At 63.8% G+C, this 15,764-nt stretch overlaps 4 protein-coding genes across 4 annotated transcripts; all 4 read left to right on the forward strand.

Annotated features, from left to right (window-relative positions):
• Positions 1 to 1,801: 1,801 nt before the first annotated feature.
• On the forward strand, positions 1,802 to 3,601 carry LMXM_22_0850 (3'a2rel-related protein; the record flags this gene model as incomplete). The annotated part of the gene is made up of 1 exon (XM_003875490.1): positions 1,802 to 3,601. One exon carries the CDS (start codon positions 1,802 to 1,804, stop codon positions 3,599 to 3,601), a length of 1,800 nt encoding a protein of 599 aa, XP_003875539.1.
• A 1,380-nt stretch (positions 3,602 to 4,981) lies between these two features.
• Positions 4,982 to 9,052, forward strand: LMXM_22_0860 (hypothetical protein, unknown function; the record flags this gene model as incomplete). The annotated part of the gene is made up of 1 exon (XM_003875491.1): positions 4,982 to 9,052. The coding sequence occupies one exon, from the start codon at positions 4,982 to 4,984 to the stop codon at positions 9,050 to 9,052; it is 4,071 nt and encodes a 1,356-aa protein (XP_003875540.1).
• Positions 9,053 to 11,348: 2,296 nt separating this feature from the next.
• On the forward strand, positions 11,349 to 12,188 carry LMXM_22_0870 (conserved hypothetical protein; the record flags this gene model as incomplete). The annotated part of the gene is made up of 1 exon (XM_003875492.1): positions 11,349 to 12,188. The coding sequence occupies one exon, from the start codon at positions 11,349 to 11,351 to the stop codon at positions 12,186 to 12,188; it is 840 nt and encodes a 279-aa protein (XP_003875541.1).
• Positions 12,189 to 13,462: 1,274 nt separating this feature from the next.
• On the forward strand, positions 13,463 to 15,553 carry LMXM_22_0880 (conserved hypothetical protein; the record flags this gene model as incomplete). The annotated part of the gene is made up of 1 exon (XM_003875493.1): positions 13,463 to 15,553. The coding sequence occupies one exon, from the start codon at positions 13,463 to 13,465 to the stop codon at positions 15,551 to 15,553; it is 2,091 nt and encodes a 696-aa protein (XP_003875542.1).
• Between the last annotated feature and the right edge of the window lie 211 nt (positions 15,554 to 15,764).

A 15,764-nucleotide genomic window follows, 5' to 3' on the forward strand; every position in this document is an offset into this window, starting at 1 on the left:
TGCTTGTGCTTTGACCTCCTGACGATGCCGGCCACCACACCGTGGTGCCAGGTCCCAGTGCCTGCTGTTTGCGGGCAGGCCAAGTAGCCTGCAGCGTGCCCACGAGCGCGACTGTGGACTCTTGGTGCCAGCGGACAGGTGTGGGCTGGCGCTGTGCCTGTGAGGCCAACGGTCATGATCACGGCTGGACCAGCTCACTGCGGATCATGCGGACGATTCAACGAATGCGCGCATGCGCCTACTGCTTTTCTGCCTTTGCTGCGCTGCGGCGATGCCGCGCGTGGTCCCGGGGCCCAGCCTGCGCTGTACGCAGTGGGATTGCGGCGGGCTGAGCGGGGACCAGACGGTGTTGGTCTGCCCTGCTGCTTGGCATAGCCGTGGTGTGCAGCAGATGGGGATGAGCTGTGATTGTGCATGCGCGCGTGTGTTGACTTGTTCCTGGTGGACGGGCACGTACACGGGAAAGTGTGCTCTGACGTTTTGGCGCCAGCCTCTGGCGCTGGAGCGGTATTTGAATACGCGCCTGAAGAGGTGGAGAGGAAAATGGCACGAGGCGCAGAGGGAAAAACGGAAAGAGCAAAGCGCGCAAAGCGCGCAGAAAAAGCGGAGGAGGGCTGAGACTGCTGACATGCGTGAGCGCTGGATTGCGGCGGGGGGAGGGGGCTGGAGCGGAGGGCAGCGTCGTACGCTCACCCAGATACACGCGCCAGTGTGCCTCGCAGACTCCCCCCTTCTCGACACCGGCGTGCGCTGGTGCCTCTTTCCGTCTCCGTGGCACAGGACAGACGCCGAACGCGGCACTTTGCGCGCGTTATGTGCCTCCCCCCGCTCCCTGACGTATGCTGACCCTTCCCCCTTCGGCACCCCTCTCGTGCTGCCGCTCGTGCTCGATGTGCGGAGCCTCTGTGCGGCGGCGCCTGCTCCTGACGATCGTGGCACGGCAAGGACGATAGGGGGAGAGGGGAAGATGTGAAGGGCAGCGCGGGGGATGGCGCCGTGATGACCTCCTCATCCCTCCATGCATCGCCTCATCTCTCTCGCCGCACCGTCCCACCCCCTCCTCCTGTGTTGTGTTTCCACTGGGCGCCGTTTGACCTCCTCCAGCACACGACCTCCGCACCCCCCGTCCCATTCGCCGCTCCCTCGATTTCATCGTGTGCTGCGTTTTGTGCTGTTTGTCTCCTTCGGTGTGTGCATGCGCCAGCACCGCCATTCAAGGTCAACCGCAGCGCTCGTGCACGACGGGCGCCAACAAGCCGCTCCACTGCTTGAGACACCGCTTTCCCTTCCTTCTACCCTCCCCCCACTGCAGCAATAGGCTTTGGCACCCAGCAACCCGAATACACGCGGATACGCGGAGAAGAGTCGCGGCAGCCAGCGGGGTGATGCGTGCAAAGCACATCCGCGGCTCATCGGTCGAGCGCATCGAGGACGCGCGCGGTGCGCCTTCAGCAGCGGCAAACAGGGGAAAGCAAACGACGGCGTCATTTGAGTGTGTGCGCACGTTTGCGTGGTGATGCGGGGAGAGTGAGGGGGAGGGGGAGTGCGCTGTGTGCTTCGCACACCACCGTCTCTCTTCTCTGCTGGTGCCGCCCATCATTGGCACTGGGGGAGGGGCTGCACCTCTTTTTCTTTCCCGCGTGTGCTGCCTTCGCCCCGTCCGCCTGTGGTGTCTGTGCCGCTGTCCTGGCACACGTCCACAGGCGTTTCTTCCCGTCTGTTTCCCTCTTTACTGCGGCAGCAATCTTGCTGCGAATCCCTACGTACGAGCAAGGATAGGTACGCCCACGTAGGCATAACCATGTGTCCCGCGTCTCATCAAGGGCTGCAGCGCAGCCGCAGTCCTCGCCTCTCCACGGCGCGAGTGCTTCAATGGGTGCTGTTGCTTGTGGTCCTGCTGTGCAGTTTCTCACTTATGGCGGCGGTGGTGACGGCACCCTGCGGCGACGGTGCTCATCGCGCGATTTGCGTCTCTGCCTTAAGCGGCGCTGTATTGGGGAGGGGGAAGGGCCTACACGCGCCACCGCTCACTGTGTCCTTGCTGCAGCCCGTAGCGCTACCGCCCCACACGGGTTCCGCTGTTGTGGTGGCCGCCGCGCGGGCTGACGGCGATGTTGACGACACTGACACGTTTTCGAAAGTGGGCGATCTGTTCGCCGTGGAGGAGAGCGCTTCTGCATCCGTGCCGTCTCCCTCGAGCACCGGCGTCCGCCAGGGCGCTAACGGGAGGGGCAGCACAGCAGCAAAGGCTCCAGGGACCACGGCTTCCTCGCCGTCGTTATCCGTAGAGCCGTTGTCGCGAGGGTCGTCCGCGGCGCCATCGTTGAGGTGGTCGTTGTCATTGTCCTCAGCCGCCGACAGCGCTGTCGTGTTGGTCGGTGAAGACGACGCGGACACAGGACCGCCTCCCTCATCGCCAGCACCCCCTCCCGACGACCTCGGCACGCGCCGCCCGCCTGCCACGCGCCTCGCTCTCCTCGGTCTCATCGCCCTCGTGGTGCCCGCTGCTATCATTGCCCTTGTCGTGTGGTGCGTCTGCCGCCGCACACGGTACAAGCGAAAGGTGAAGGGCTTGCGTCTCAACGGCACTCGCCAACCCGGCGAGGTGGATGACGTGGACATGGGCAACGTTGTCAGGGGCGGCGATTGGCTGAACCTCGACGCTGCCACCCCAGGCAGGACTAAGATTGGCGCGAGCCGCACGCGTTTCTCCATTTTGGTGCCGTCGACCGCTGCTGGCGCTCGCATGGACGCCACGTTCGACCCGATCGGGCAGCAGGCCGCGGAGACGCGGCAGCGCAAGCGTGCCCGGCGGGCTGCTGTAGCTGCTGCTGTAGCCGCCGTTGTCCCGGCGAACGATGCTGGCGACGGTGGCAGTGATGGCGTAGCGAGCCCGTTAAGAGGTGACTTGGGCGCCGGAGGGTCGGATGTGTGGTCCAGCGATGAAGAGGAGCATAGCAACGGCTATTCAGTGAACGGAGGCGTCAGTGGCGGCAACGTTGGAGTTGCGGATGGTTCTGCCCAAGGACATGCCACCTCGAGCGTTTTGCCCGGCACTGGAGCCACGGGTGCCGGGGCTTCGTCTGGAGCTGGCCCGCACCTGAGCGGTGGTGCTGTCGCCAGCTCCGTGGCAACCGCCGTTTCTCCACAGGATCACGACCTGCACTACTTCAACGAGACGGCGCGTCTGCTGCTGGGCCGCTACACGGCAGAAAGCGGGGGTGGTGTGCCGCAGATGCCGCCGTCGACGTTGCCAGGCGGCGGTGGTGCTGCTACGCAGAGCCTGCGGCTATCTTCGGGCAACGAGGTGGAGAGCAGCAAGACCGTCGTGAACAAGCCCAAGTCGGCCTTTGAGCAGATTCTTTCGTTCGCCGTTGCGCCGCTGCAGGTGGGCCCCGAGTTCCATCAGCGCGGTGACACCACGGACAGCGGCAATGTGGCGGACAGCGCCGGAGGGCCGAGAGCCGTGGCAGCGCCTGTGCCGCGGGACAGGGAACGTGCTGAGCGGCACACCGAGAAAGAGGAAATGGAGGAGGAGCACGCCTTCCAGGGTGACGAAGAGCTCGATGAGGAATACAAGGGCGAGGTGTACGGCGATTAGGAGGGGCCGCCGCAACGCCACAGCGGTGGCGTGTACGCCCCTGGCGTCTAATCCGCCACATGCCCTGCAGCACCTCGTTCTCTTAGCTAAGCGAAGGTGAGACGATCAACGAAGACAGTTTCATGTTTGTCGTCATCGTGGCTTTGGGTGCGGGGAGCGATGACGTCTGTCCACGCACGAGTGTCTACGTGGGCTCTTCTCGGCGAGAGCGTGAGGGCCGCATCAGGACGTTCTTTTGCTTTCCTTTCGTTGCTGCGGCCCCTCATGACGGAGGAGGGGGGCACGCACCTCTCTCAGCCCGTGGCGTCTCGGGGTTCAGTACCCCGCTCCACTTTCTCTGGGGAGAAGCCAGGCGGCCCCTCCTCTATCGTGGCCAATGCCGCGCCACCTCTGATGCTGACAGGGTCCGATCCTGGATGGTGTTGCATCGGAGCTACTTGCAGCAGTGAGTTGACTTGTGCCATCGATGCGATGGACAACGTGCCAGCGAGCCGTGAACGCGTCCCACACCAGGCCCTCACACAGCCCACTGGCGGGAGGGGGCCCGAGCCACCCTGAAGGGGATGCACCACATGGCGACCGGCATGATTGGGGGCTGCTATGAGGAGACCCGCGAAGCGGGGGCTGGGTATAGTTTAGGGCAGAGGTCCGTGCTCAGATAACTGAGTGGGCGCACTGCTGTGGCGCGCGCGTCCAGCGCTGCGTCGTACCACGCGATATGGGACCTTTGACAGGGCTGAATAGAGGAATGTTGTATTCGTGTTTTTTTTACGGAAGAATCGAGTCCGCCAAGCGAGACTGCCCCTCCTTCACACCGTGAGCACGAGACTGGCGAGTTGGCGGTGGGGTGGAGGGCTGTACGCGCGCGCCTCCACCCGAACGTTTGACCTCTTTTTACTCACGCTTTTGCCGTCAGCTTGCCGTCGGCTCAGGTCTGGTCGTGCGTGCCTCTCCCCGACAAAGATCACCCGTCCCACATGCAAATTTCTCGTGCTCATGATTCTGCACAAGTGCCACCTGCTTTCTACCCGTCATGGGTGCGCTCTTCTCATCTTCTGGGCTCTCCCACGCATGTTTGCTTGCTTACGTCGTTGTGTGCCTCTTCCGTGTGTGCTGGCGTGGGTGCACGGGGTGCAGTGCGGAGGTACGCCAGAAAGCAGTTGACCGGTTGGCAACAGTCACAGAGATCCGCAAGTACACACACACACACACGCACGCACGCACATATCCTCGTACACCCCCCCCCGCCTGATTGCGAAATCGACGGAAAAGACAGGGAGGGGACTCCAAGCCACCGCAACCGTGGACACTGATACGGCACAAAGGGAGGAGAGTGCCACCGTTCCCTACGTTCTCGGCATCGGCACTGTGCCTATTACCATGCCGAAAGCTCCAGCTTACGTTGCAGCCTTGGTGATGAGCGAACTGATCGAGTACGTCCTGCAAGTGCTACCAATGTACTACCGTTTCGCCGCCGCCCATGTCAACGAGGTTCGCAGGACAGCGCAAGAGATATGGAAACAGCCCCGTAGCATCCGGAAGACCATGTGGTGCCTCATGAGGCTCATGCGCTGGTGGGAGGTGTCCACGGTGACGTGCATCACCTTCGTGCTGCTGTGTTTATGCACTGTCACAAGTTTAATCCACCTGTACATCTTTCACCGAAACCTCAATAACCTGCAGCTGCGGACCTATCAGGAGACACGCTTCGACCTTACGTCGATGGGGCCCTCGCGCGTCTCCCCCGTGCACGACCCGCGCTCCTTGAGCCCGTACGGGCCGCGGTCGGACCGTACGCTGGCGCACTTCTGCGGCCGGCCCACGGCCAGCAGCTACGACGGCTACACCGGCGCGCCGCACGCGGCGTACATCCACCATGACGTGGAGCGCGACCGCTACGTGGTGCGCACCTTCGGCCGCGGCGGGATGCGCGTGGATGAGCGGCGGCGCAGCGGTGTGGGCCGCAGCACCTACGAGGCCTTCTGTGCCGCGCCGCGGAGCGTGCAGCGCGGCACGCCGCTGGCGCCGTCGTCGTGGCTCGCCGGCGAGGCCAACTGGCAGCTCGGCGACGCCGCGCCGCGGCACGCCGTCAACGGCGCATTCAGCTTCACTGTGCGGCCTCTCGCCGTGCCTTACGCAGCCACCGCCGCAGCCGCAGCGGCCACCGGTACCACTGACAGCAGCAGTGGCACCGTCGACGCGGACTTCACCAAGGCGGACCAGGGGCTGCGCACGCACTACCGCCGCTACACGCGCGACGAGCTGCTGCAGCGCCACGCACACCTCGACTTCATCTACTCCTACGTCAACGGCAGCGACATCACGCGCAGCTACACGAAGCCGTTTGCGAAGACGTGGGAGTGCTGGAGCATGATCGCGTCGGTGCAGCTGCTGTGGGGCGAGATGCAGCGCGCGGCCGACACGGACACCAACGCGCCGCACATCGCCGAGGACGCCTTCAGCCGCTACATCGCCGAGCTGCTGTTCGTGTCGGCGTCGAGCTCGTGCGCCATGTCGGAGCTGCTGGCGGACGTGGGCGCTGGCAAGGACGCGATGAGGCGCGTGGAGGCGTCCCTGTGGTGGGCCGCCACGCACCCAAACCGACCCCACAACATCAAGGGCGCACCGCCGCCGCCGCAGCCGCCAATGACGCTGACGAACATGGAGCTACTGCGCGCAGTGAGCGCAGACATGGAGAGCGTGAAGCCCGACAGCATCGACGCAGACTGCGACGAGCTGCGCCACAGCATGCGCGGGCTGCTAGAACACACGCGCAGCTGGCACCGTGGCCGCATGGCCGTCGTGGCGCCGTACGGCAACGTGCCGCTATGGCTGAACCACAGCAAGAACTTCTTCATGCGTTCCCTCTACGCCGCTGCCACGGCGACCGCGGCTCGCGCTGAAGCGTCGGGTGGTGCCGCTGACGGCGGCGGTTCGAAGGTGCTCGGGACGGCCGAGGCGCGTTTCGTGAAGGAGGCGCACACCGGCACGCTGCACTACACGCGCATCCACATTGTGGACCAGCGCGCGCTGATGCCGCCCGCGCCGCTGACGACTGTCAACAGCTACGTCGTCGAGCCCTTCGTGTACCGGCTGCGCAATGCGTCCTCCGTCTTCGTCTACATGAACGACGACTACCTCATCATGAAGGACGTCGACATCACAGACTTCGTGAACGTCTACGGGGGGCCAGTGCTGCGAGTTTCACGGCCCAACGAGCTACCTAAGGACGTGCCGCACGCAACTGGTTTTCCACGCGCAGTGCTGCAAAACTCGTATAGCCTTCAGAGACATCTGGACAAGACACCCGCGGATCTGGAGGAGCTTGTGCAGCCGGCTGCTGCTGCCACTGCCCTGACATCGGAGGATGGCGAAGCTGCCGTGGTGCGACGCGGCATCGTGCGCGCATCGTGGGCCGCCTTCACCGCTGCCGTGGACGCGCGCAGCAGCGTGAGGACGCTGGAAGGTGACGCGAGGGCCGCGAGCACGGCGTGCGCGGGCAACAGCAGCGCCACTGTGTGCGCGTGGGCGGAGTGCGCGTGGGGTGCCGCGGAAGGAGCACGGGCACACGGTGCGTGTGCGATGCCGCGCGTATCGGTGGAGGGCGAGCCGGCGTGGGCCGCGGACGCAGCGGGCACCTTTGCGCTGGTGCCTGCGCCGTCTACGATGCCGGGCAGCAGGGAGTGGACGTGGGCAGGCCAGGCGCAGATGCCGGCGCTCGTGCACTGGGGCCGCCGCGTGCTGGACCGCGTCACTGCAGACCTCATCGCCCCGCGCTACTACCTCGGAACAGCGAAACGGGTGGAGGAAGAACTGAAGCGGGTGCCCCCAGCGGAGGCAGAGGCAGATGTCGCGCGTGATGCTGCAGCCTTTGCTCAGCTGCTGCGCAGGGTGGAGCTGGAGCGGAAACTGGCTGCCGGTTCATCAGGTGCTCGCGTTCGGCTGATGCGGCACCTCGAAGTTTGGGCGGCGCGCCTCGCTGCACACGAGTTCCCGACACACCGCACGTTCAAGACGCAGCCGCGTCTGCGCAAGTATCGCATGCGCCTCGACAGCCACGCGCCCTACCCACAGTGCCGCAACATGTGGGGCTACATCCACAAGCACTACGCGCCCGACCTCAACCTGAACATGTTCATGGAGCGTAAGCGCACCACGATGGACCTGCTGCCGCCATCGACGCACACGGCGCACATGCTGCGGCATCCGTGGGCCGCGTCGAGTCAGTACCTGCCGTACCTGATGGCGAAGCAGGCGTGGCGCATGCAGCGCGGTGCCGGACTGTCGCCGCTGGGCAACGACACACCGGTGTTCCCGGTGGTGGACGTGGCGCTGGACAACGAGGACGGCTGCGCACCGGCAACTTTCCGCGGCGAAGAACTCAAGGAAGCCGCTTATAATGAGTTCGATGATGACGTGCAGCACAATGCTCGACGAATGGCTCGCATCCGCAGCTACCGCAATGAAACCGCGTTCACGAACATCAACTCAAAGTTTAACCTCAATTTCATCGGCGAAACGCTCCGCAACTTCCTGGAGGAGCTCTTCCCGACCCCCATGCTGCTGGAGCAACACTGGCACAGCGCACCGAAGGACGAGGGCGGCACGGATGAGCTGCGGGTATCGCGGCGCATCGATGAGGAGAGCGGTGCGCGTGACCTGCAGTTTGCGCATGTGGACGTCAACTTCAAGCGGCTGATGCACCTGCCGCTGATCCTTGTGAGCAACGACGAGGAGGGCTTCTGCCCGCTGCTGCGCAGCTTGCGGCACGCGCTGCCGGACTTCCGCGGGAGGCGCGTGGTGCAGGTGCTGGTGCCGCCGGCGGACGGGATGTCGCTGGGTGCGGCGCGCGCGGACCGGCGACACGCCTACCGCGACTTCCTGCCGGTGGCGCGCTGCAGCCTGTCGGCGGACCGGCTTCGCCGCGTGACGCTGCCGGCGGACAGCAGCGTGGCGGATGTGGTGGCGGCGGGGCTGCGGCTGGCGCGCGATGGCGTGGCGGTGGGGCGGTGGGAGGCGCCGGCGCTGGTGGAGCTGCGCGGGCGGCGCGCGGTGCAGGCGCTGGTGATCGACGCGCGCACGCTGCACACCGGTGCACGCGGCTTCACGGAGCTGCCGTTCGCGCTGGCCGTGCCGGCCGAGCTGCTGGCGCACGAAGACTTCGCGGAGCACCTGCTGGATGCCGCCGCGCAGTCGCTGGTGCGGCCACCCACGGCAGCCGAGGCGACCACGGTCGCCGCGGTGGTGCCTATGGAGAAAGCCGGCCGGCGTAAAGAGGCCGCCGCTGCTGAGGACTTCGCGGCGAGCGTGCTGGTGCTGTCGGAGGCGGATGCGGAGGTGCGTCACACGCACTGGGCCCACGGAGCCTCCGAGCACGACCTGCTGAGCGGGATGCCGCTGCCGTATGACAAGATGGAGGATATGGAGGAGATGGTGCAGTGGGGCTTCTGAGTGCTACTGCTGTTGCTGCTGTCATGCGGGTAGGGGAGACGCCTCTACGCGCCTTCTGTGAGAGCATGTGCTGTTTTGCTGATAAACTGTAATATAGATCTTTTGCTTTTATTTTTTTCGTGTGTGTTGCTGCTGCGCTTGAGTGCGCGGTGCCGCAGGGAGGAGCGCATGGGGATCACTGGCGAGGCAAGGACTTTACAGGTGCTGTTGGCGACGGCACACTTTCCGGGACTGCTGCTGCCGCTGCTGCTGCTACTGCTGCTCTCCTGCTCCTCCAGTGCACCGTTGTGGGGCTTCGGCGGCTTATCTTCTCCGCTTTAGACCCTTAGGGTCTGTCAGTGGACCATCGGATGGAAAGGAGAAGCGCTTCTTGTCTGCCGCGGCGGTACGAGCACTCTCCTGCAGAGGCCAACAGACTCGCGTGATGCACACACATTCCGTGATGCGGGCGGTCGGTGGGACGATGAGGCGCGCAGGTCGTGTCGTTATACCCCGTCTTGATCGCCACTGCATAGCCCTCTCTCTTCCGTGATGTGTCCTTTGTAAACTTTCGTGCAGTACTTCACTGGGCAAAGTAATTACATGGTCGAACAGCGCAGGAATAGTCGAGGTTTGTGTGTGTGTGTGGGAGGGGGGAGAACTGAGCGGCGTGTTGCTCTGCGGAATTGATCACGAAGAATCGAGCGGATGAGTGGATCTCTGGGGTCAGGTCGCTGGACGACTGCCCTCTGGAGCCCCCTCGATCTCCTCCGCGCTGCGCTCTCTCGCTGGGATGTGCTGGCGTGTACTGAAGCCTCATGCGCTCCTCGCGTTTTGGTCTGCCATCCTCCCTTCTCTTGAGCGTGCATAGCCACACACCCTTCCCCTGATAACATGGAGGTGACGCACATCGAAGTGGCGTACCCCAACGGCGTGGTGGTGGTGGTGGTGGGGCCACTCCTGAAGACTCATCGGGAAACGACGTGCTCGAGGAGCTTTTCCCTGAAGCGTCACCATCGCCAACAAAGCGCTCGCACACGGAGCGGGCCAGCAGAGTAGTGCCCTACCGGTGGAGGTGCTGTACTTCTCGTGCTGCAGTTTGGAGGGGGCGGTAATCTACATGCAGCAGGACCTCCCATGTGGGACTCGACACGCTCTGCCGTCGCCACCTCCCCCACCGTGCGACGCGTCGCTGCGATGCAATGCCGTGCTTGGCGGCGCGAACGACCTCGTGCCCTCCGGAAGCAGGCCAGCAGGTCGTGCGTTCGCTGTACCTTACACATGTTCTGTGGTCGCATCGGATCGCGGGAATCTTGGAGGAGGCGTCGGACAGCGCGCCCGCTGTCTGGGCAGCGTGTGGTTCTGTGCCCTCAGCCGGCATACCGTATGCGCCACGTCGCAAGCTCCGCGCGGTGGGGCCGGGCTTATCGGTCTCTCACAGCGCAGGCGCGCGACAGCAGTGATACAGAGAGAATTGTGGCCTGCACATGACCGTCAACTGCCTCGCACATCACCTGCCTGTACGGAGAGCAGACGGATCCACAGTGGCCGCTCGCCTCCTCCCCTCCCCTCCCCATCCTGCATGCCCCCTCCCCATAAAGCAGCTGAAGGAGGTTTAGCGGCAGTGGGTGTAGGTCTGGCGCTGCACACGTTGCGCTTCTCTACGCAACCGGATTTACTAAATCCTGCCGACACGCAACTCGCGTAGCTTTGAGGAGTGCAACCCCGCGCTGGACTCGTCTCTCGCCCGCTCGCATGTGAAGGACGTGGCGTTGCCACTTGTGAGCGGCGCCCCTTACCCCGCTGTGCAAGGGCCACTGGGGAGGCCGTATAACGGCTGTCGGAGGAGCGAAATCCGTTCCAGGATGACTACGGGGTGATCCGCGCTTTGTCACAGCGAATCCTCTCACGAAAGATGGGTGCGCCCTCGTGGGGGGGGGAGGGCACCGCTGAAAGTACATCTCGGGTGAGAGCGCCCTTTCCCTGCTTGCCCCGCTCGGCGTAAAAAAGAAAATCGGCGTACTTTCCCTGTGGATGCTGGGCCGTGCGTGTGGCCAGCTCTTTCCACCGCCCTCCGCCTTCCCGTCGATACTCTCAGCAAAGGGATGATCGACGGCCAGCACCCCCGAGTCGTTGGATGAGCTGACGGCCAGATCACTCCCCGGCGATGCTGCTTGCCTCAGCGATGGTGCACTTGTTCGCATCCCCTCTGCCTGTATTTCTTCCGCGATCTTTTCTCGTGTCCTCCCATGCCCACCGGCTGGGCAAGCACCCCCTCTACCCTCCACACACACACAGTACTTCACGTGAGTGCAGGATGCCGAAGCCAGCCCCTCGGTACAACATCGGTCTCCGCCCTGCCCCGAAGCGGCAGAACGTCGGCGGCCAGTTCCTCGCGACGCAGAAGCACTACGCTCGTGAGCTGTGGTACAAGCGGCAGTACTACTCCACCCGCCCGTTTGCGATTCACAAGCACATGGGCAGCACCCCACGTATCCTACTCGACCGCACGCTGTGGCGCTCCTTCTGGGTCACCAAGTCGAATCTGCCGGATGTGAACCGCTGGGAGAAAGTGGTGAACAGCCAGCGTGTGACGGAGGATCGCTGGGCGTTGGTGGAGGAGGACGGCGTCATGTACCAGGTGAACTGGAAGATGTACTGCGAGCGACTGGAGACGGAGCTGCAGAAGGCGCAGGATCAGCTGCCGCAGTACAGCTTCATGATGAAGGCTGTCCCGTCTGCGTGGAAAAAGCTGGACATTGAGCTGAGCGTGCTCCGCGGACTCTCAGTTCGCGAGGCCATGGCGCAGTGCAAGCTATCTCCGCGCAAGGGCCACATGGCCGTCTTCCGGGCATTAGAGCTGGCGCAGCAAGGGGCGGAGGGCAAAGGACTCGACAAGGAGCACCTGCGAATCGCCTACATCACCTGCATGCCGGGGCCGACCGACAAGCAGGTGGATATTCGTAGTCGTGGCTACTATGCTTGGAAGACAAAGAAGTCTTCTCACCTGCTTCTGACCCTTGCCGAGGATCCGGAGATGGTGCTGCCAGACCGCACGGCGATCCCGTACGCGTCGCTCATGACAATGAAGCGGGCGGGGTTACGGACGGAACCGACTATGCTGGACGTGCCTGCCATCACTGCTGAGGGTATCTAGCTGAGATAGGATACGTGCGTCTGTTCGTGTGCATCTTGAGCGCGCGGTTTCCGCACGAGTGAGTGGTATGGCCCTGGACGACGGCCTCAGACGACGCTGCTGCCAGTGACGCCACAGCGGCATTGAGGTAGAGAGGAGATGTGCAAGGAGACGGGTTACGCAGCTCCGTTTCAATCCCTTTTTGACGCAGCGTCTGGTGGCGCTCGCCTGCGACGGCTGCTTTTTGCCGTGAATCGTTCGTCCTTCTGCTCGCCCCCTTCACACCCACACCCACACACACACACACACACTTGCGGTTGTTCTGTTTCGTTATGGTGGGAGGCCTTGCGCATGTGTGCGCACGCGTGTGCTCTTCACCTGTTCATGAGTCGCTGACCCGAGTTGAAGGGCATTTTTGGTGGCGGTGGTGGTCACTGTAAAAGCGCTGTGACACTTCGACGACGCGGCTTGGATGATGGAGGGGGTTTGCGTGCTGTGCTGCCTCTCTCCCCCTCCCTCCCTCTTCGTGGGGCTTCTCCCTTTCGCGGCCCTGTCCTTCGTTCATTATCTCACGACTACGACCTCTAAAAGACAAACAAGCCGCGCCTACGCGCCTGCACGCATTCGCTCGCGCCTGCGCATCGAGGCCTGCAAGTACGACGGCATCCGCACTCGCGCGCACGGTGAGGAACATCTAATGGGATTTTTTTTTTGTTTCGCCGTGCACTCCTTTTGGGAGTGGGGTGGGGGGAGGAACTCCGTGCTGGGGAGTCGGCGCGAGGAAGGGGGTGTAGACAGTCCTGCCGCTGCTGCTGCTGCTGCTGCTCACGAGTGATGCACGTGCAGCAGTGGAGGAGACTGGCCGACTCGGCACACTTGATCCTGCTTCCCCGATCGCTCACATGTCGGCCGTGTATGCGCTGGGACCCCATTTGCGTGGGCGTGCGCTTGTGCGTGCGTGACTCGCTTCTCCCTGTCCTCTACCTTTGCTTTTCCTTTTTTTCATTTTCCTCGACCCTCGTAGGGTGTGTGTGTGTGTGTGTGCAGGCGCACCCCTGCGCTGATAGGCGTGCATCCAGGCGGACTCTCTCGCCGGAGCCGCCGTAACCGCACACGAGCCAAAACAAAAAAAAACGAAGAACCAAGAGCCTACTGGAAAAGGGCGCCACATCAACCAAGCTGCTTCTCGCGTTTTGGCTGCGCACAGGAGGGCTGACGGATACAGATAACCACTAGCTACAGGAGGAGAGCAACGCCGCAGAGGCGGTGTGTGAAGCCCTGCGGGCTTGACAGGCATGAGCACCTCCCGAAAGCGGTACAGGCCGCTGGACTCCGCCGAGGAACGCGCAGTCACAGTCCATGAGCGCTTGCAGCTTCTGCCGCTGGAGAATGAGCAGTCGTACTGCTTCAGCTGGCCGGAGGCGCCGCTCACGCAATGGCTGCAGGACGACGTGCCCTACGCCTCTCTCTACCAGCTCTATGCGAATACTGGTGGTGGCGTCGGCGGAGGCGGTGTCTCCTCTCACACGGCGCGCGGCCAAAGTAGTGGGCTTGGCGACGTGGGCATGGCTTCCTCGACACTTGCTCTCCCCAAAGGTAAGAGCAAGCTTGCGACGTCGTCGTCCAGCGGACGAGATGCACTCGGTCTGAGCTTACCAACAGGCATGGCGAGCTTCGCGGCGCTTCATCATCCGCGGAGTGTCGAGTTGCCGCCAGTGTTCACCTTGGATGACTTTGAGCCGGGACCAGCGCAGCACGCGCCGCCTTTGAAAGCTAGCGGCGGCGAAGGAGCCGCAAGCGGCGCGCAGTACGGCGGTCCTGACGTGCAGCGCCTTCTGCATCGCGTGCGAGACGCCGTGCGGCACGAATCCATAGTCACCGCATCGGTCGTCAAGTCAGGGGTACTTGACGCCAAGGATGGGGCATCTCCATCGACGGTGCCGTCGCCGTCGATTGTCGTCCAATTGGTTGCCGCTGAACGTGCCATACCTCATCCCCTCGCTCCTCCGCGACCGCAGAGCATCACAGAGGACTCTATCTTTTCTCTGTCGGCGGCCCAGCTGGCCGACCTCGTGGCGGCAGGTGTGCCAGCGCTGGACGCATCGGCGGCCCGAGACGACGCGCAGGGGCCATCGCAGCGCGCACAGACCCCGCACACCTCCGCGGCTACCTCAGCCGAAGGCCTGCCAAGCGGCGAGCCGGCCACTGCCCCCATGCATACAAGGTACGCTTGCAGTGCCCACGATCGACAGCGAGGTGCCGAACTCGCCGAGCCAGCACGGCGTGAAATCGAGGACGAGGTAGTGGGCCTCGAGTGGCGCACGTGGTCCCAGTCGCAGCGCACAGCCGCAGCGCTGCAGCGTATTCTCTCCCTCGAAGCCGCCGTGCCCTTTGAAAGCAGCGGCGACGCGCGACGTGATGCTTGGCGTGCCACCGTGTACCGCTTGTGGCTGCAGTGGCGCCAACAACGACGACCACCGACACCGGAGAGGACAGCGGTGGGCGGGTCTGCCGCATCCAGCACAAGAGCGGGTACTCTTGGGCTCGGCTTCAGCGGCGCCAGCGCGGTGCCGTCAGTGTCCAACGCGTCGTGTGCCCTCGCTGCATCTGTGCCACCTTCACCTGCGGCTGCCGTGCTTGCCTTCCCAAAAGGCGCCCTTGTGCCGTCACATCATCAGCCGCACCTTCCCTGGGGTGCGCCTCTCCTCGCCGGGGCGTACCTCTACTGCACTAGCAACGACTACTTCATCAGCCCTCCCTCATCCACCGCCAGTGCCACCGGGAGCGTCGGCAAAGGTGGCGGCAGCAACAGCGGCGGATCATCAATGAACGTCACCGCCACAGCGTCGTTGTGGCCCGCCATGTCTCGCCGGCGCGGCACGTACAGCTTTCTGCGTTGGAAGGTGGAGTTGTATGAGGCGCAGCTGTCTCGAACAACCGCCGCAGCCGACGATGACGAGGAAGACGACGACGAGGCTGTGGAGAGGGATAGGGCCAAGGGCGTCGACGTCCGCGGCCGCGGCGGCAACGGCAGTGCGACTTCTGCAAGCGTGCGCAGGTATTCGAAAGGCCCCTTGGGAGGGGGAGAGACGGACACGCCTGCGTCAACGCATCGCTCTCGCCGCGGCGAGGTCGACTACGACGGGGACGCAACCACTACCGGCCACCTCACAGGGCGTAAAGCAGCAACCGCCACAGGCCACGCCGCCATCAACGGCGTCATGAGCGTCGCGCACATGAAGGCGTTGCTGCATACGACGGTGCTGACGCAGCCGTTGACGGAGCTGGAGATGGATGACGAACCGACGACAGTGATGGAGCGGTTGGCTTGCACTGACCTGCGGCGCGATACGGATGCGTGGCGTGTGTGGCTGTCAAGGGTGTGAGAAGGCGACCCGAGTTACTGACGCCAAGATGGCGGGAGAGAGAGGAATGGAAAAGGTGCACATCGGTGTGGGCAGGGGAGGACGGGGGTGCGGCAGCTCTTGGACGGCTTTCCTCGCGAGTCTGTGCGTCGCACATGTCGGAACAGCCGCAGGCGCGTAGCGATGCAGGGCTGCACAGTCACCGCACTTGCTTTTCTTTGTTGTCATCATC

Source organism: Leishmania mexicana, chromosome 22, assembly GCF_000234665.1.
Source record: "Leishmania mexicana MHOM/GT/2001/U1103 complete genome, chromosome 22".
Classification (NCBI taxonomy): domain Eukaryota; phylum Euglenozoa; class Kinetoplastea; order Trypanosomatida; family Trypanosomatidae; genus Leishmania; species Leishmania mexicana.